General features: G+C 42.3%; 1 protein-coding gene across 1 annotated transcript in view; it reads left to right on the top strand.

The window, feature by feature from the left end:
• mmp15b (matrix metallopeptidase 15b) overlaps positions 1-21,064 on the top strand; it is a 28,300-nt gene extending 7,236 nt beyond the window's left edge. Inside the window, exons 2-10 of the mRNA XM_029458844.1 lie at positions 1,569-1,717; positions 2,187-2,309; positions 2,541-2,848; positions 5,550-5,711; positions 6,514-6,710; positions 9,319-9,457; positions 13,082-13,232; positions 14,044-14,162; positions 15,003-21,064. Of these exons, the coding sequence (XP_029314704.1) occupies positions 1,569-1,717; positions 2,187-2,309; positions 2,541-2,848; positions 5,550-5,711; positions 6,514-6,710; positions 9,319-9,457; positions 13,082-13,232; positions 14,044-14,162; positions 15,003-15,520 (1,866 nt within the window). The 3' untranslated portion in view covers positions 15,521-21,064. The remainder of the gene's footprint in view (positions 1-1,568; positions 1,718-2,186; positions 2,310-2,540; positions 2,849-5,549; positions 5,712-6,513; positions 6,711-9,318; positions 9,458-13,081; positions 13,233-14,043; positions 14,163-15,002) is intronic.
• The last annotated feature ends 262 nt before the right edge of the window (positions 21,065-21,326 follow it).

Here is a 21,326-nt window from a genome sequence, read left to right on the forward strand (position 1 = left end):
GTCAGACTCAGCTCAACATTTGACAGTGATTGATTGATCAGACATTATGTGTTCACTTAATCTGGTCTAATGTTGGAAGAACGACACATGCAGGCAAAATATAGTTTTAATCTTCGGCTGGGAATGTCAGAGGCAAAGTACTCGGGTTAGTCATGTGGTGGGCTGGTTATTTTAATGTCAGTAGCTCTGTGTTGATCGTATCAATTCCTCTCAACGGTGGGGGATTTCAAAGAGCACAGGTCCACACCTTTTGCTTTTTATTACATACAGTCATATTGTATTTGTGTAGACATTGTAGGATACTTCGGTTGATCGGTTGGACTGTGGGGACATTTCGTTTGTGTAGGACACACATACAGCAAATAAAGCCTTTGTCTGGGTCGGGGGGGGGGTTACCACCTCCACGAAGCAATTTTGTTGGCAGTACTTCTATGTGACCACAGCTCTTATTATATACAGTTCTTCAGGTTTCTAAGATGTGCATTGTGTATGTGTGTAGGAGAGAGAAAGACTGGGAGAGGTGAGTTTGTTTTTATGGTTTTTAAGGAGTGGATAAGTGCGTGATAAGGAGTATCAAGTAGTATTTGTAAGATTGTGAAAGATGGGTGTAAACTTGAAAACTGCACACACAGATGCTCACACAGCTACATGCGTGAGCACACATGCACACTCAGACACACACCCTTTTACATTCCCTGCACCACCATGGAGAGTGTGTCCATGTGTAGACATATCTAGTATCTCAGACGACCCAATATGCAAGTGCTTGCCTGTGTGTGCGTACGTGTGGTATTAGGTTTCTACTTAACAGGTGGGATAGACTTTGCGTCATCTGTGATTGGGTCAAATATCATGTTTTCTCCCTCAAGTCTGTCATTAACCCGCAGCCCTCAGTCCTCCCAGTCACACACTCAGAGAAAACAGTCAGATAAAGTAGGCCTCACAGTGTCCAAGGCAAATCCCAGTCATATCATCATGTCACAGAAGCTGTGGTATCTAGTGCTTCACACTATGGAAGCCCATTTCTGACAAAAACATAAAAGATCCTGCTCATTCTAATGAGAAACTTTGTCAAAAAAATAATGAGTTAGTATCTTAATCAAAATAATGACTTATGAAAGTTTCTCATTATTTTGAGATACTAGGTCATTATTTTTTAGAATGTATATTTTGAGATATTAGCTCATTATTTTGAGAAACTTTCTCATTATAATGAATTACAGGATTTGTTGTCCCATTACGTTGCCGGAAATTGGTTTCATATCGGATCATTGCTCTCAGCTGTAAAAACAACAACAAACAAACACACATTTCCCATATGCTCACAAAAGAGTCTCCATACGTTCTTTTTCCTTTTTCTTGTCACAATTCACTTCAAGTGTCTTGTGTCTGAGATGAAGTCATGTCTGTGTAGAGTAAGCTTTCAGAGATTAAAGGCTTATTGTGTACACATTCTGTCGTACGGTAAATCTTGTCATTTTTGATGCTGTCAACTTCATGTGAGTCGGCATAACATTATACGAATGATGATATTTGTTACAGTTCCCTGTTTTTCTTCCTGTCTCCAGTCATGGCTGAGGATGTACGGTTACCTGCCCCAGGCCAGCAGACAGATGTCCACCATGCGATCAGCTCAGATCTTGTCTAATGCAATCAGCGACATGCAGGGGTTCTACAGCCTGGAGGTCACTGGACAGATGGACCCTCAAACAGTCAGGTTAGCAGGGATAACTGTGATATTGTTGTACATTTAGACGTACACCCATCCAAAACGCCTTCCTGCAACCCATTTTGGGTCCTAAACTTTAGTTAAATTTATAGTTTAAAGTTTTGCAAAGCCCCTGAAATGTGAAATTAAATTATTTTATTGGCCTAAGATATGGAAATATGGACTTTTAACCTGGACAGGATTTACCGGTCAAATCTTCAGTAACTGTTATCCCCATTTGCTTTAGTGGAACAGGATCAGTAGCCTGGCTGCACTAGACAGCTCACAGGTATGCTTTAAATTAAACAACAAAAAAGTACACAGCTATCAAGAGGGGGTAGGGGTTTTAAAGTCACGCTCCCCTTTACACACACACACACACACACACACACACACACACACACACACACACACACACACACACACACACACACACACACATTTCTTGCCTGCTTCTGACTTCTCTCAACTCCTTCAGTGCCATGCAGAGACCCCGCTGCGGTGTGCCTGACAAGTTTGGAGGCCAGATCAAAACCAATGTGCGACGGAAACGCTATGCCCTCACGGGACATAAATGGAACAAGAGCCACCTCACTTACAGGTAACACAAAGAAAATCTAACCTGCCACAGATGCACCGAACACGCACAAAGTCTTACTAGCTTAGCTGCAAAACATAATGCTAAAGTTGGGATTTGAATGAGCTATGAGCGTTTATGTTTTCCTTTTCTTTTGTTGCTTATGAATCCACAAAGGGATATTATTTAGATTAAACTTACATGGAACATGTGGGACGGGCCTTTGTAAGATTTTTTTCCTCTTTGTCTCCACAGTATCCAGAACTACACTCCCAAGATTGGAGAGTATAACTCATACGAAGCCATCCGTCGGGCGTTTAAAGTCTGGCAGAAGGTGACCCCATTGACCTTTGATGAAATCCCCTACCAGGAGATCAAATATGGACGCCGCAAGGAGCCTGACATTATGATCTTTTTCGCTTCGGGTTTTCATGGAGACAGTTCACCGTTTGATGGGGAGGGGGGCTTCCTAGCTCATGCGTATTTCCCTGGACCTGGAATGGGTGGGGATACTCACTTTGACTCGGACGAACCATGGACCATAGGAAACCAGAACGTACAAGGTAAACGGATACTGTCACTATAATTTGGAATTTCTATTGTAATGTCGATTTTTGATGCAGCGAAGATTTTCCTCAGTGACAATCAGATGTTACAAAGAAAAATAATAGAAAGCATAAATGAAAGGCATGGAAAGAAAATGATATCGGCACTTTTGAAGACTTCAGTTTGCTGAAATCATTGCCTAAACCTATCAATTCTTCATGCGTAATATTTACATTTTCAGTAAGATGAATAAGATGAACCCTATACCCAATCACAACTCTTAGCACCAATGTCTAACACTAAACTAATCATGTGCAGAAGTGAGGATTAAGAAAATATCTTCACTTCTAAGAACCTTAATGAAGTCTTCAGCGTTCCACTTCTTGCTGTGCACTCATTAACCCTGCTGACTAGAGAAGGATGTTTTTGAGACAATAGGCTTTCTCACCCTGTTATCTACATACACACAGCAGACGCAGACAGCTACACTTTGTGTGCGTGCATGTACGACTGTGTGTGTATCTGTGTGATCAGCTGTGTGTGGGATGTGTAGCTGGACAGATCACAGGGACGGTGGAATGCCACAGTAAGTGGGAGTGTGTTCCACTTGGGGAGATCTTTAGACTGGTCCCTTTGTTGCACCACACTACTTATACTCAACAGCAAAGTAGAACCAAATTACAATCTTGTCTGACTTTAGTTGGACACACATCTAATTAGTGGAACTTTTCACAGAGGTAGTCTTCATTTGGTTCCAGCATTTCTTCTTCCTTCTAATCGCACTGTTGTAGTGAGAATTAATTAATTCAGTTCATTGTTTAAGGCAGTTTCTATGGTTATAGTCTGTCTAATATAAAGATTTGCTGCTTTTAAATATCTGTAGATTTTACACTGTTAGATGAACAAAACAAATGCTCTGAAAATATTAGTATAAAACTGTGACAGGCATTTAAAAAAACAAACTATTTTCTGTTATGTTTTTGACTAAATGGCCAATACAACAACAACAACCAATATATTGATCAACAAAGAAAACAATCAAAAGGGATATTTTAGGGGAATTCCTCCAGAACTGCAGCCGTTCCTATGCTTGTGCAAACAAAAGTAAACGCAATTGTACCTTAACCTCAAGTGAGAGTTGAAGAGCCATGTTCAAGCCTTAGTTAACATCTGCCCTGTGTCCTTGAAACAGAATCAGCTCTGACCTCTGACCTCCTTTTGGTGGGGTGAAATTAAAAAAAGACTTTAGCTAAGGGATCAATAGTTAGACGTATAAAATGAATATGACGGTAATTGACTGTAGAAGCACAACTCCATTTCATCCACACTTTGCAGTTATGGGGCTTCCCTTTGCTTGACCTCAGTTTCATGTGTGAATGAAGAACAATGTTTTTGGTGTGAACCTTATGATGCACAATGTGATTAATCAGCTACAGATGCTTGCTTTTACTTGCTGACACGGACACTCACACCCTCCTCACACGGATACAACGCTGTTGGCCAGTAGCGATGAAAGCTCAGAATCAGTGAATAAGTCACTGGAAAAAGGCAGAGCAAACTTGGAGAGTGGCCTTTGGTTGTCATGGTGCTGCTTTAGTGTCCTTCAAAGGGTGTCCCCTTAGCTGCTGGTGAATGAGGTGTGAGACGTGGTAAATATGCTTCAGAGAGTTCCAATAGGACTTGAATGACAACATTTGTGTGTGCTTGTGTGTACAGGGTAGTCAGAAATAGCAATAGTCACATTGGCTGAACTTCTAACTGCCAAGACTTTTGAAGTTTACTCTTGCCTTTCTCTGTTGCACTCAATGGTTGTCACAGTTACCTCACAAAGACCTCTTTATCTTGTCTCAGTGGTCTCTCTCTCTCTGTGTGTGTGTGTCTCTCTCTCTCTCTCTCTCTCTCTCTCTCTCTCTCTCTGTCTCTCCCTCTCTCCCTCTCTCTCTCTCTCTCTCTCTCTCTCTGTGTCTCTCTCTCTCTCTCTCTCTCTCTCTCTCTGTGTCTCTCTCGCTCTCTGTCTCGCTCTCTCTCTCTCTCTCTCTCTCTCTCTCTCTCTCTCTCTCTCGCTCTCTCTCTCTCTGTCTCTCTCTCTCTCTCTCATATTTGTTTTGGTCCATGGCTATCTCTAGCACTCTGTTTTGTCCTCTGTCCTTTCTCCTCTAGTGTTAGCTGCAGCTTAGTACGCCAACAGTATGACGTAACTAGCACAAATCCGACCAATCAGCTTTGTCGTCGTGCCAGGCAAAATGGCTAGCAAGTTCAAAGTTCACAAAGAGAATGGATAGGAAACAAAGAGTTATTCATTGAGGGGAATAACCCAAATGTGCGCTGGCTTCACTTCAGAGATGAACTTATAGGAATATGTTGGTTAATTCTGAACCACGTTTTCTTTGGTTTTACTTTTCTAAAAAAGAAAGTCTGTAAGAAGACTTTTGTGTCGAGAGGAAGTTGATGCAGTGGTCAGGGTGTCACAGCTGGTGTGGTGGCAGTGGACAATGCCATCTCTTGATTGGCTTCATATCAGCAATCATGAGCATGTGTGTGTGATTTATCTGCCAGATCTACGGAGATGTTTATTGACATTATAACTGGGAGAGAACAATGAACAGCCATTCTTATACATTGACTGCATGGATTCATTAGGACGTTCTGCTGTCTGTGACCTGCAGCTTTTTAATTTTCCCTTAACTTGTCTCTTTGCTTCATCATATACACACACAGGTAATGACCTCTTCCTGGTTGCGATCCATGAGCTGGGCCACGCCCTTGGTTTAGAGCACTCCAACAACCCACTGGCCATCATGGCTCCCTTTTACCAATGGATGGAGACGGATGACTTCCAGTTGCCTGAGGACGACCGGCGCGGCATACAGCAGATCTATGGTAGGATGTTTTTTGGAGGACCAGAGTGTATAGTCCTTACGGTGTGTTAAATCATCAGGACATTGTTGGTGATATGCACCATCTATCAAATTGAACACCTATTTTTTATCTATTTTTAACAAAACAAGCACTCTGTCAAAGACTATTTTTTTCTTTTCCTTTCTATTAAAACCCAATCCCAATAGGTAGCCTTCGTTTATCTGGGAATCCATTTTTAATTAGCATTTCAGAAATATTAAAGGAACGTCATTTTTTCTGAGTTAGATGAGAAGATTGATGATACTCACAGACGATAGCTTAGTTTAGCATAAAGACTGGAGGCAGGAGGAAACAGCCTGGCTCTGTCCAAAGGTCACTAATTCATTTCTTGTTTGTTGAATCCATACAAAAATTGAAGGATGAACAATACGTCTTGGTCACTATCACCATGAGGTTGCAATGCAACTACAGGAAAGTCTTAGAGATATAACATGTAAGCTGAAGTTTCTACAGAGCCACACGCGCTTTTATTTCGTATATCTGTCAGTACTAACAGAAGTACTGTATATGAGTGTGGTACCAATCCTCTCAGCTAACTCCTGGCATGAGAGCCAACAAGTGTATTTCCCAAAATGTCAAACTTAAAGATTTAAGCCATTGTGACTCACAACACATTAAGTTTGCACCCATTTGTATTTGATTGTAATAGAATTGTTTCCCCATTCATTTAAATCAGGCAGTTTTGAGCTTGACACTTTATTGTGGTATTCTGTCTTGTTTGATGTGATACAACATGTTCAACCCTGTCCGTTTGTCCCTGCAGGTCAAACAAACAGCGGCCCCACCCAGGCCCTGCCCACCGTGACGCCACGTCGCCCGGAACCCAGGCCCCCACAAACTCCTCCTCGGCATCCTGACCGCCCCAGGACCACTGAGAGACCAGATCACTACGGGCCCAATATCTGTGAAGGGAACTTTGACACGGTTGCTATGCTCCGAGGAGAGATGTTTGTTTTCAAGGTAAATGGTATTTGTATCCTTAAGCTCAGCCGCAGACTGCTAGCTTGATCTAAGTTATGAGCATAAAACATATGGAGAGATATGTGTACTTCCGCGGTGGTTTATTACTTGTCCTTGCTTGGAATATCAGTCAGTTTCCAGCAGAGGAGCTGTCCTGACAACTTAACTATGCCAATAAATTAGTTATTCTTTTCTGTACAATCAGTTTGAAACAAATGGCGTGTACACAGCCTACAAGGCGTCTGTTTTCAATCAGGTCCTTGCGGATTGTAAACCAACAGGGCCAGTGTTTTTTATGAGGCGGAACACTGTTAAATGGTGGGGTGTGGTCAGGTGTTTGCCTTAAAGAGCCTCTGGACTCACACTAAACATTCATAAGGGCTGGAGCAGCAGTGAGCTATTAGCTGGGTTTTTACCTTTAAGAGATATGTCTGCCAATACTGGTCATTTCACTGTTAGCTGTCAGCTGGGTTGTATGATTTATTTAATATTTAAGGTATTTTGAGTAGATTATACATCTGCTAAGTGTTTCCCCCTATCCTGGAGGTAAAGGTTCCTGGTCAGTGTTGATGATGCAACACATTTATTTGGGCATTCTCAAAGTTGAATGATCTAAAATGTCTGCAGCAACTTCCTGTGTGTTTTCTCCTCTTCAGAATGTGTTCAGTGATGCTGTGTACATAGTGCAGCTCTACACAGATACGTAATGATATGTTCCAGTGGGAGAGGTCAGAGGAAGTGTTTCCAGTGTTGGCAGAGGTTTGCAGATTTTAGACAGAGCTGGACAGAGAACACCCAGCTTTACTTGTTTTCATGATATCTGAAATGTTGACATTTAACAGGGAGCCGCAGCAGGGACTCTAATATCCAACAGTATCAAACTCAGCCCCATCCCTGAAATATAAAGGTTCTTTGAGCTGAAAAGAAAACTCGGATGCTGCAGGTGTTTCTGTTTGCATTACTATTGTGTAGAAGAATAACAGAGCCCTGTGTCTCACACACACACACACACACACACACACACACACACACACACACACACACACACACACACACACACACACACACACACACACACACACACACACACACACACACTGTGCTATTGGGTTTCACCTCAGCCAGTAATCCATGTTCTTGGGTTTCATGCTAGTCTGGATAACATTAATCAGTGTCCAAAATTAACTTTTTTTATTTCCCAGCAGTGGTTCTTAAACTATCACCTAATCAGAGTGAATGCAGACCAAAAGCAATTAATATACTTTTAATAATCAGTTCAATTGTATCAAGACTCACAAGTATGCACTTCAGATACATATTGCTATAACATGTTATTGACTGTTATTAATTTATATGTTTCATTGACATCTAGAAGTCTGACATCTGGAGTTGGGATTCATTTCGGACGGTGCTGTTTATATTCCAATTGTCCTCGTGTGAATTTGTTAGCGATGCCTCCACTCTTCAGAAATTGTTCTCGTCTGCTATTACTGTGCATAGGAAAATGACTTACTTAATGTACTGTGTGAGTGGGAGTAAATTGCAGCACATCAGTACCACTCTCTCTTCTCCACAAAGTCCTGTCCATTAAAAGAAGAAAGGGGCTGTCATTTATTTGATTCACTTTGAGTCCCTCTGCACAGCAGAGGGCTGGACATGCAGAGCACACGGAGCTGCTTTCAATATTGAAACTCCCACACTGGGATATGTTCTGTTCTGCTGAGGACTAATATGGTCAACTCGGTCTTAACCTGGAGCTGTCAGACCACACAAATCGAAGAGCATGCAGTCTGTTCGGCTTCTCTCCGCTCTCATCAACCCATCTCTAGTCTGTTCCATTCCGTACCGTGCTGCGCCGTCTTGTCTGCCAGAGTGTCCTGGGTGAAGGACAAAACTAGGTTTGCTTGCCAGAAAGAAGCAGCACTGAGCATTTTGCTGTTACATTATCCAGGACAAGCAGGGCTACTGACTCACCACTCATGAATCTGAGGGCTCCTGGTGTAAATCTGTCTGCTGGCCTGTGTGCACAGCATAGAGAGTACATATGAATGTTCTTGAGTTAAAATGATCTACAAGTGATTTGACTTACTTTGTGCTGCTGACTTGATCATGAACTCCCTCTAACAGTTCTCTATAAAAGTGATCTTGTATCAGGCTGTGATCAACAGAGAGAGTGCAATAAGAGGACCTGAAAAGCCACCAGAGCGGACACTGACTATTATTAGCCTGCCAGTGTTCCGCTATTGTTAGTTTATTGTACGCTCTGGTCTAGTTATCCTGCAGACCTCAGTTTGCTTTGCATGATGACCATCAAGCATTACCACAGCGTTGTCGGACCTCAGTGGGTCAAATAGTTGAAATGAAAAGAGAATACCTTTCTTGCAGCAGCTCTGTGCATCCACGACATATTGCTATGCATAGGAATGTTTTGAAAAGGCTGAGGGATATACGTAGAATGAGATATGAAGCACTATGTTTTGAACTTATTAGGTATTGGTTTACTTTGGCTTTAAGTAAAATAGAGAAAAATTAAGTTTTTCAAGCTGTGGAACTGACTGGAAGAAGTGATGCACACTCAAACACACTTCTTAATTCCCCCCCCCCTCAGGGCCTGTGGTTCTGGCGGGTGCGTAGGAACAGGGTTCTGGATAACTACCCCATGCCCATCAGTCACTTCTGGAGGGGTCTGCCTGGAGACATAGACGCTGCCTACGAGAGACACGACGGCAGGTTCGTCTTCTTTAAAGGTGAGCAGCAAACACTCAAACACACGCACATTTTAAGTGGATGAAGAATGGAGTACTGGTGAAAAGGTGTGTGTTTTGATTCTGGTCTGCACCTCGCCGTGTGAACATTGTAAAAGTTAGATTGTTGGTTTTTGTAGCACAAAACTGCATTGCCTGAAGTTGGCAGTTTTATGTTTGAGGCACATCGTTCTGGTATACTTGTTGTTTAAATTGTCTCAACATTGTGACACCAAAATGAAACAATTCCAGGTGACTTGGAAAGAAATTCATCATCTGCTACATTTTACCTTGCAGGACAAAGGGGGAATAATCAAATGTCCTGATTGCCTGTGTTCCATTTATCACTTATTGCTGTAACTAACAGAGAACAACTGGTTAGTACCTTTTATCCCCGACCCCAGGTTGGGAACCACTGCTCTAGGTCAGGGAAGAAGTATTGAATCATGTTTAAGAAAGCAGAAACCTGCAATTATCATACTTTTGAATGATAGAAAACAAATAATAAACCAAAGTCTTGCATCTATTAGAGCTACAACAGCCTTTGAGAATATGCCATTATTTGTTATTAGGGTACATGTTGCCCTACAGCATGCAGGAAAGTAACATACAACCACTGCTATGCTTAAGTAGCAACAATGACAAACAACACCAGTATTTGGATTCAGTTTCCAGTGAAGCAGCGCTGTATACTCTGCCATGCCAATACACAATCATAGTTGGATAGTATCACAAGTCAGTCCGTCCTACATGTAGCAGCATGTCGGCTCTTTTAATTTCTTTCATCTTTATAGATAAGATACTGCAATTTTTGTAGCATTAGCATATGAAACATAAGTATACCCTCTAACATAAGTATACTCTCCTGCATTGAAAACCGTCCACATCTGGTTTCTTCTTTATAACCTTAATATATGTTTCATTCTCCATCATGTCCTCATGCTATCATAGTTTAACAGTAAAACAGATTGTGGAACTTTTGTCATCTTCTTCAGATTACGTTGAAGATAATATACATACCCCCACCTCCTTAAGAAAGTACATAATGTATTCTACATGCAGAGTATAAATCTCTTTGAGCACAGCTCATTATTTGCACTGTGAGTCACTGAGAGTAGCTTGTATTTTACAATGGTGGATAAAGTTTGTTAAAGGAAAAAGAAAGAACCCAATCTTTAATACGGCTTGACTCTGGGAGCTACAGGCTTTGGGGCAGCTGTTGATGATGAGGAGGATGATGTCATCGGCAAGCCTTTCAGTGTGACACTTGGCAGAAAGCCATTAGCAAAGGAAGAACAAGAGATGTGAAGAGTAAGGGAAGAAAAAAGGAAGGATGGAAGGGCTGGCAGACCTGAGAGTCAAACACTGAAACTAAGACCTTTGAATGCACCAGTCAAAGCAGTCAACAGCTTGACTTACTGTCAAGCATGAAGAAAGCAGTCCTTTCTCAATCTGCGTTTGTTTCTGGACTTGTGGCCTTGACTTGGCCAAAAATGGTCCACATCTTGGGAAGCGTTATTCTTGGGGATGCTTTGGGAGCTGTTATTAGTTGAAAAGTACGACAGCATACATACACCATCGAATCATCTATCAAAGTCTACGTTTCCTTATGTGGGAAGATATTGCCGTCACTCCCTGCCGTTCTGAGCGTAGTGTTTCCTTGTGGGTGTGAAGAGGAAAGAGTTTAGACGGCAAATATCATCGCTGTACATTTGCTGCATTGACAATATAATCCGTTCCAGGCTGGTTGGCAAGCTGAATTGTTATTCGCAAATTTAATTTGGGTTTTTTTTAGGAGAGAAATATGGTAGAATTATAACAAACTAGTCTAGTGCCCATTTGGGTTGTGGCCGTTCGGGGCATGCCCATTCGTAATGAGCAGATTGCTACTTGTACATTCTGAGGGCCAGCTAGCAGCTCTAGCAGGTCCACGTACATAATCGTTTCCATTGAAAACAGTATTTTGTCAGTAAGCTAACAATAATAATAATAATTAAAAAATAATAATAATAAATAATAATAATAATAATTTAGAGAATAATTTACAAAAATAGAGGCAGTTTAATGTATGACACCAGATTTAGTTAACTTGTAAATATACAGTACATCATTGGGAGGATATCAGGCAGGTTGTTGTGAAGGGAAATCACCTGAATCTAACTGAACTGGTGATGGCAGCAAGAACTCTGAGAGTACTTCCGTTCTTGTTTGGACTGCATATGTCAAGAAAGCAAGTTGGGACTCAGCATGCTATGTATTGAAGAAGGCCTAGGGGCTATATATTCAATGGGGATACATGGATGGATGGTTATTATGAATGGTGTAATCCAGATAAAGAAAATATTCATCAGCTTCTCATACACAGCTGTTGTATTACACAGGAATTATACACTGTTTTTAGCCCAACTGTAATATAAACCAAATAGTGTATCCCTTTAGAACAGTTACACAGCAGGAAGGACTCAGATCTTTAGGTCACTGAAACGCTCCGGCGTAGTTATGGAAAGTCATGGAATAAGTCATGGGATTTGCACCGCAGGGACACTGGGAAGCATTGCGTCAACCTCTTGTTCTCTCCAGATGCTGAGTGTAGAGCTTTCATTTTCAACAAGGAGCAAGGGGCCGGAGGTGGGTGGATGGATGGGTGGGTCTGGGGGGAAAGAGGGAGGGAAAGGTGGATTGAAGCCAAGAAGAAATATGTAATAGTGCCAGGAGGAACGGAGTCCCCCTGTCTGACAAGTCAAAAACAATAAAACCTTCCCTTGGGCGAGAAACCTGTTTCAGCCTGACATGAGACAAGCCGCTCCTAATGGATCATTACAAGCTAAACCAGAACTCCTTAGTCGATGATGTTCTCGTGTTTTTTGATTTCTTGCCAACAAATCATTATAGCATTCATATTATTTACAAGTGTGTAAACGCTGTATGGTTTCTCTGATTGTTCTTTTTTTTCCCTCATTCAGTTCATATATTTTAACATATACTGGTGCAGAAGATGTGTAGTGCGCATGAGCAAATGTGGTATCAATACCTCAGTTCTTGTATGTGGATGTGGGTGTAACCAAGTGAACATGACAGTATGCTCATGTGTGCTACATTTTCCCAGAGTCCATAAGGATTATGAGTGGGGGTGGATAGGGAATGTACCGATGTATGCACCATAAAGGGATCATTAAGCACTTCTCACCTCCTCCCCTTTCCTCTCCCCTCCCCTCACCTCCCTCGAAAAAAAAGAGAAACCCCTCTCCAAAAGAGGTAGAGAAAGAGAAAAGAGAAAAAGAAGAAAAAAAGAAGAAGAGAAGAAGAGAAGAAACTATATATGAAATATCCTCCCTCCAAATAATCTAATCAACTCTAATATAATCTATACTCTCTCCATCTCTCCTATAATCCTATCCTCTCATAACTATCTCCTACATATCTCACCCCCCTAACGCTCTCCTCTCCTCCCTCGCCTATCCTCCTCCTCCCTCCTCTCTCTCCTCTCCTCTCCTCCACCCCTCTCCTCTCCTCCTCTCCTCTCCTCCCCTCCCCTCTTCTCTCCTCCTCTCCTCCCCTCGCCTCTCCTCCTCTCCTCCCCTCGCCTCTCCTCCTCTCCTCCCCTCTCCTCCTCTCTCCTCTCCTCAGGAAACAGATTCTGGCTTTTCAGGGAGGCTAACTTGGAACAGGGCTATCCAATGGAGCTGGTTGATTATGGTCAAGATATTCCCTATGACCGAATTGACACAGCCATCTGGTGGGAGCCATCCGGCTACACTTACTTCTTCCAAGGAGACTGGTAATGTAGCCTGCAACCTGCCAGCATCACATGAAACCCCTCTTATTCACCTGTTACTCAGTATATTACTATATTATTTATTACTGTAGTATATCAATAGTTTGATTATCTCTGAACCTTTAGATAGCCTTTTACAGGTTGAGCTTGAGCTCACCCCTATTCCATGAAATAAATTGAAAATGCATTGTATATGTTCAAATACATGGAGTCAGTCTTCCTTTAGCAATGTTAGTGACGTGGCTCTATGGAGGGCAATGTTGGTCAGAAAGAGCTCAGCAACTATAGGATTGTTTGGCTTGACATTTGGTGCAGACATTCATGTCTCACTCTGGATGAATTTGAATAATTATAGTGATTCCCTTACTTTTAATCTAGCTCTATCATCAGGTCAACATTTGAATTTGTCAAATGCGTTAGTTTATGACTTGACATTCCCATCAGCCTAGTGTTCATTTTTTTATTCTGTTATTAAATATATTGGTCAACAGAGGACTGAGATTACATAAAAAAATAGCCGACAGAATTAACCCTATTCAGCTATTGCCTACTTTGTGTCAGCTGCACTATGTTAGCATGTTAACATGTTAACATGCTAACATAAGATGTCTGGACATGGTAAACACTATACCTGTTAAGCATCAGCATGTTAGCATTATCAATGTGTGTGTGTCCAATATGCCCTCCCACACAGTATGGCTGGTTTGCTTCAGGTTTAGTACATTTACATGTTTTGTGGAAACCAAACTATTATATACACACTTTTTCTTGTTTAGACAGTTGTAGCAACCATCTTCTCCGTTGCCCTCTGCAGGTACTGGCGCTTCAACGAGCAGTCGCGCTTGGCTGACCGAGGCTACCCGAAACCAATCAGCATCTGGGGATCGTCAGTGCCCTCTTCTCCCAAGGGGGCCTTCCTCAGTGATGATGGAGGTGACCTGAGACAAGAAGGGGGGGGTGGGGGGGGCTGGTGCACACAGAGGCATGAAACAAAGAATCAGGGTGTGGTTACACAATCATCAGGAGAGAGAGGGGGTGACGTGTGTGTGTGTGTGTGTGTGTGTGTGTGTGTGTGTGTGTGTGTGTGTATGTGAATTTGAGCTTTTGGCTTTGCTTTGCTTGGATAGAGTGAAAATAGAGAGGAGTGATCCGATCCCTTCTTTTGTTGGGCAACGCAAGACAACTTTATTGGCATAGAAGATTTCATAACCCTGGGCAATCAATGTGTTTTACAGGGTAATAAAAATAGAGCAAAAGTAAAGGATGTCAGTGCAAAATTCTAAGCAAGTGATACATGAGATTTTGAGTTATTAAAGGAATAGTTTGACATTTTGGGAAATACACTTTTTGCCTTTCTTGTGGAGAGTTAGATGAGGTGATTGATGCCACTCTCATATCAACTGTACAGTTAATATGAAGCTACGGCCAGCAGTTGGTTAGCTTAGCTTAGCATAACATCTGAACAGATAGTCTTGCTCTGGCAACAGGCAACAAATCCTAATCCAAAACAAGTGTAAACTTTTTGTTTTACAGGGTTTATGTGCAGGAGAAAGGCTAGCTCTTTCCCCCTAGTGGTTTCCTGTCTTTATGCTAAGCTAAGATAACCCCCCGCTGGCTCTAGCTTCATATTGAACAGTCAGATAATGAGAGTGGTATCAATCTTCTCATCCAACTCTTGGCGAAAGTTAGAAAAATGTCGAACTATTACTTTAAATTGTATGTCTTCAAATAGTTATGTTGGCTCATATCGTGTGCTCTCTTTGCCTTCTCCAGCGTACACCTTCTTCTACAAGGGTTCCAAGTACTGGAAGTTTGACAACCACCGCATGAAGAGTGAACCGGGCTACCCCAAGTCCATCCTGAGGGACTTCATGGGTTGCAGCGTGGACCTTGACCCAGACAGAGACACAGAAACAGACTCAGGGCGCAAACACCCAGAGGTTAACCGGCCACCGATCAACCCTGACGCAGACGGACGTGACGGTGACAAGGGCAAAGACCGGGAGGGAGCGGATGGCGGTGGAACGGACAAAGACCCGGGCAAAGGGTCGGACAACGACAAAGATGAAGACTACCGTGAGGGTCGCGAGGAAGACACCAACGAGGTGGACGTGGTGCTGAAGGTGGACGACAGCGAGGAGCGGACCATGCACATCCTGATGGTAACCATCCCCCTGGTCCTGGTGCTGTGCATTCTAGGACTGATCTACGCCATCATCAACACGCTGCAGAGCAAAGGGGCGCCGCGGCTGCTGGTGCACTGCAAGCGCTCACTGCAGGACTGGGTCTGACCCTTGACATGAAGGGACACTGAACTTTGAACTTAAATTGGACCTTAGACAGCGCGCTCCTCTAATCCTGGGCTCTTCCCAGTGACCCATCTGTCACACGTCTCTGTGCTCAGTGGCTCCTGCAACTCTTAGTACATGTGGTAGTAGATCAAATACTGTGCACACGCAAACTAGAAGCAAGCATACATTGTGTCTTACTTATACATACACACACTCACCATCCAAACCTCCTCCTGTCCCATGGTGCTCTACAATGCGTTGACTGTAGTCTATTTATATGAGAGAAGTTTGCACATTGTTTTTTTTGTTCATTTTGTGGGACTTTTTGTTATTATTATTATTATTATTATTATTATTATTATTATTATTTCTAAACCAGGAAGGCCTATCTCTCTCCCCCGTCTCTGCACAGCCTTCCTCCCCCTCTATCTCAGTAGGGTCTTTGTCCTCGCTGGTGACTTAACATCTGCTTATGCTATCACAGTTGCCACAAAAAAAAAGAAATGCAAACGGTTAGAATAGAGCGTTTTTTTAGACCGACCACTATGCTTCAAGAAGGGTTTGGAAGTTTTCCTTCCTTCTCTCACCATCTCTTCCCTTGTCTCTGCAGTACAGTATGTCATGGGGTGGGAGGTGAAGTCAGAGAGAAACAGGGTTTGGTCACATTTACGTTTATTTGCCTGCCATGAGCCCAGATATTATCCTCCCTTTGTAACTCTGAAGGTTGCATCAGAGAATAAAGGCACCACTTTAGTTTTAAAGGATAATTCCACTTTATTACAACTTCAATCTTATGTTCAATGGTAATAATAACATCATGGTAGTTGCTGAGATGTGGGAATGTGGCTACATTACTAAAAAAGATGTCGATCTTACAGCCTGAAAATAAACCCCCAGGTAAGCCAAATACAATGTTTAAGACAGTCTGTCTAACATGGGGGCTGTTTAAATGAATAGTTTGATATTTTGGGAAATACACTTATTTGTCCATTTTTGTCAAAATAACAGATAGAAAACGTGGCTATAAATATAAATGTTGTTATTAACAGTAACTTCAGACTACTACTGCCTTGTTTGTCCGCTTGTCCGTCTTTATCTTGTGCACAATAGGTCTACCTATCTTTTTTTTTTTTTTTTTGGAAACCATTTAAAGAGCAGTTACAGACTTTAAAGTGGGTCTCATCCCTTAACTTTTATTTATGTGGCTAATTCTCAGTGCGCTTCCTTTCTGTCAACACAAGTGCTCTGTGCTGGGTAGGAGACAAACTAATGTTTGATTTTAAAAAGTCAGCTCACTGTGAAATAACACAAGAAAGAGAGCATTCATTGTTTCTATGTGTGTGTGACAAAACACGGGAGAAACACAGCTTCAGAACAGGATGTAGCAGCACAGCAGTGGCATGGTACAGCTAATGTACCATGCAGTTTGAAATGGACTTTTTACGGCTAGCTTTATTTTGGAAGGACAATTGAAGATATCTGTGGTCTATCTGTTGTAAATATTGTAGCTGTGAGCACCAGGGTGGGCTCGGTCCACACAGGCTCATGTGAACACAGACTAATCCTCTTCATTAAGAAACAGCAGGTGTGTGCAAATGCTGTTCACCTCTATGACCCCTAAACTAAACCTTGAACTCCCAGAAGCAAACACTCTCCACTCCCTTTTCATCTCGCAAGAACAGAGATGGGTCGAATGGGAGTGAGGGCACAGACAAATGTCCATCTTAACTACTCATTAAATCGGTATTAAAAAATATTGCATGCAATTTTCCTGCTGTTCCTGGCAGCCATTGGTTTCCATTTATTTTGTAGAGAATGAAAAGCTGACAGAACTCTTACAAGTAGGGGTGTGACAATATACCAGTGTTCATATAGAAAAAAAAAATATATTGATACCATGTTTAAATACAATATTTAAATAATATTGTGTAAATAATCCAGCGCCTCTTAAATCATTTCCATTTCTTTCTTTTCTCCGCTCTGTTAGTTCATCTGGTTACCTTTTCACAGTCCATTAGTGTAATTGTTCTTTGTCCACCTCCCCACACTCGTGTTTTGAGGGTAATTCATTTGTCAAAAAAGAGACAAAATGCACAATAAACTCTTTTAAATAGGAATTAGAATTTTAAAATCATTATCGTGAAGTCTTTTGGTAACGATAATCTCGTAGTGACAATCTGATATCATGACAGTCTTAAACTCAATCAAGTTTTTTAGAGTTTGCTGATTTTTGTACTGTACAGAAATGAATGGAAACTAATAGCTGCCATGGAAACATTCATCAAAATAGAAGACAAAATATATTCATCAAAGATAAGATCATTTCACTTTGACCAGTTTCTTGAGTCAGGTAACTTTACCCATATCATTGTGGAACGAGGAGGCATTTCATTGAGACACGTGCATCACCAATGGAAATGATCTCACCATTGCTCGTTTTTCAATAATAAAACGATTAAAAAGAGTTTACAAACCAACCTAAGACTGAGAGAGAGAGTAGGACCGGACCACTTTACAGTGCAACTTTAAATGTAACTGAGGAAGGCTTATCTGAGGCAGCAAGCGGCCAATCTGACCAGAGGGGGTTCAGCTCACCCGGCTCAGGTTACAGATGTGGTCGGGGAGGGTGAGGAGAGACTGGATTTCTTTCAACTGAGACAAGGGAAGGGGGAGGGAGGCTGACCTCGTCTCCCTGAGCTTGCAAAGCTTGGATCTCAGGAATAAGGAGGGGTGAGAGACAGTGAGAAAGAGAAAAAGAGAGAGAGATCGAGCGAGGACTTTGATGGCTCTATCTCACTGGCAACAGCTCATGTGACCCACATTCTCCTGCTGGCTCAACAACAGTGCTAGCCAAAGAGGAAACATTAGCTTACTGTAGGTGACAGATGGTTTTTTGCTTTGCTTGTAGTTCTGAATGTACGCCATTACATGTTTAAAAAAGTTGAAAAGATTAATATAAACTGAATATATTTGAGTTGTGGACAAAACGTTTGGGGTCGTCATCTTGGGCTTTGATCGACATTTCTGACATGTTATAGACCAAACAACTAATCGATTATAACGAGACAATAATCATTTGTTGCAGTCCTAGTTTAAAAAACTGCATATTAATTCCATCTGTGCCTCACAAGCAGTAGCAGTTTTGCTTCATCTGCTTTTCTTTTGTGCCAGTCAGACTGTGTGTTGACAGGCGGTGCGGAAACACGACACTGCTGTTCTGTTACTTCACCTCCAGCTGCAGGTGCAGACAGGTTGAGGTGAGACACCTACGCACTCAGAGGTAAAGTTAGCAGGACACTTGCTGAAAGGAAGAAAAGGAAGAGCATAATCAGCCGTCACCAGAAGTCTGGTGATTGATCTGTGGCCAGTCAATAGTGGTTGCCAGGAAACGGTGTCCTGTGTCCATCGCTCACCTCCTAGCCATCAGGGTTGGAGGAGAAGGAGGGGGGGGGGGGGGTTGGCGGACGTAGCTAATCAGCGTTAAAAGCACCCCCACCCCCCTCTGCTCTCTCCTCTCCTGTTCTGCTCTTCCTTTGGCCCTACAGGCACATCAATGCTTAGACAGCCGAGTGTCTGGACAGGCTCAGCTAATGTCGACTCATTGCAGTAGACACAACGCTGTGTGTGGAGTTCTTGTTTATCAGCCATCCTTTTCTCCTCTGTAACCCCCATACAGCAAGCCCACATGGAGTTAACCACTTTAAAGTTGAAAAAGTCTATTGTACCTGCGTTTTCTGTACTTTAAATCACAGTTTTTTTGCGATTCAGCAGTTTCAGAGATTCTCTGCAGGGGGACAGTGAGGGGGAGTCATTGTCTTAGGACAGCAAGCAGAAGAAGAATATTGTACGGTGTGGAAAGGAAGCCGGCCAGGCTGATTGATGCATGTTTGTGTGTGTCGAGGTGTTTAGTTAATCAGCTCTACTCCATAAGCGAGGCCTGTTTTCTGACTGTAAATCTCCCACACTCTCTCTATCTCCACCCCTCCACATACTCAGCCCAGCCCGAGGGGATCATAATAACAACAATGGCCTCTCTCACACACACACTCTCTCCTCCCCCCATTTTCTTTCTCCCAAATACACACACAAACACATTATTGTCTTCCCAACCTCACCTTCCTCCCCCCTCTCTCCTCCACCCATTAGAAAACTAGTCCAGGCCAAGGTCAAGCGTTTTCAGATCCACCTCTTTGTTCAGCAGCTTTGAATACTGTGGAAGGGTTCACTTAAAAACACTGTACCTGTCAGGCTTTGAGTCTGTTGAATGCAGACTCGGCAACAGGATGTCACATTCAGATTTCAAGTTGCCAAGGCTGAACTTCTTCTATGTTAATGCTCTGTTTGTTTTGAAGTACAGGGCCTTGATGCAAAGTTTAAGTAAGGTTAGGATATGGCTGAGCATGTTTGAGCTTCCATCTCCCTCAGGATGTGTTTCTGTAAACACTGCCTGTGAAACGTTCCTCATTCAGCTCTGCTGTTCTGTTCTTTAAACCTTTTTTGTCTTTTATTTTAATGAACATCTCTGTTAAAATCTCCACAATCACTCAGAAGGCAGGTATTCTTCTTGCTGTGTCTGTGCACTTTTTGTGTTCCAGCTTCCCGCGGTTGGTGTGTGTCTCTGCACTTCCTAATAACTCAAACTCAAACTCCAAACTTCAAGAGGTCATTGCATCAGCCCTGTATAAAGTCTGAACTCCACCGGAAAAAAACTAGATCAATAAATAACGGACTGAGAAGATCAAAACTAAAAGAAGTAAAAAGTAAACTGACATACACCACGACTGTGTTCTGTTTCACTTCCACTTGGGTCAACTTTGTGGCTTATAATGGCTCGAACCCAAAAGATCATGGGTTATCCAGATGCTTCTCTTTTTTCCCCAGAGTGCATCTCACCTCGCTCGTTGAACTCATTCACTCTGAAACCATTCATTTTAAATCACCACTCGGCTAACTCACCGCAGGGATGAGACAGACAAATGACTTTGAGCATCTGTGTCGTCGCTCTGCCCCGGTTGAGTGCTCGGATCGGCTCTCATGGTGCTTAGGACAGGCATTGAAACTGTTGAGCAGTCCACTCGAGAAAACTGTTTTCATCCACTTACTGCAGCTACAGTAGACAGTAGATTGTGTTGGATTCGGTACTGGCCGTTGATAGTGGAACCTGGCATCTCACATTCGGCCTCTTCATCACTACTTGAGAAACGCTTCAGGAACTTTCTGAAAAAACTCGTCATCACCATCATCCCTGACTGGGATGAGATACAAAAAAAAAAAAAAAGTAGCTGTCAATCAAAACAGATGAGGTTATTGTTTGTCTTTGATAATCGTCTTTTTTTATTTTGTGCATTTTCTTTTCTCTCAACTTGATAGGACATTTCTTTTGTTTATAACATTCCAATAGTGTTTTTTGATTGCTTGATAGTGGGGGTTTTTCTGTAGAAAATGTAATATTTTATACATTTGTGTTGTTGTGTGATCACCTCTAGTTGAGTGTGTTAACAAGCCATGCTGGACATGTACACATTAAAAATTGCTCTGAAAATATTCAAAGTAGTGTTGCTCCAATGCTTTCTGAACCATCTGAAGAGAATGGAGAATTACAATTCTGCACACACATACAGCACACAAACCCTCTGCTCTCTTCCTGCGGTGAGGTCACTGTCCATAGGGCCTTGCTTCCTGTCTCACACGGGACAGGCAGCACAACGGCTTTATGGACCATGGGAGGGGAGAGAGGGATCTGGCTGGTCGTCAGGAAGTCACATGAGCAAGGAGGAAGTTAGCGAGCTGCTTTTTTTAAAGACAC

The sequence above is a fragment of the Cottoperca gobio genome, chromosome 3 (assembly GCF_900634415.1).
Source record: "Cottoperca gobio chromosome 3, fCotGob3.1, whole genome shotgun sequence".
Taxonomy (NCBI): domain Eukaryota; kingdom Metazoa; phylum Chordata; class Actinopteri; order Perciformes; family Bovichtidae; genus Cottoperca; species Cottoperca gobio.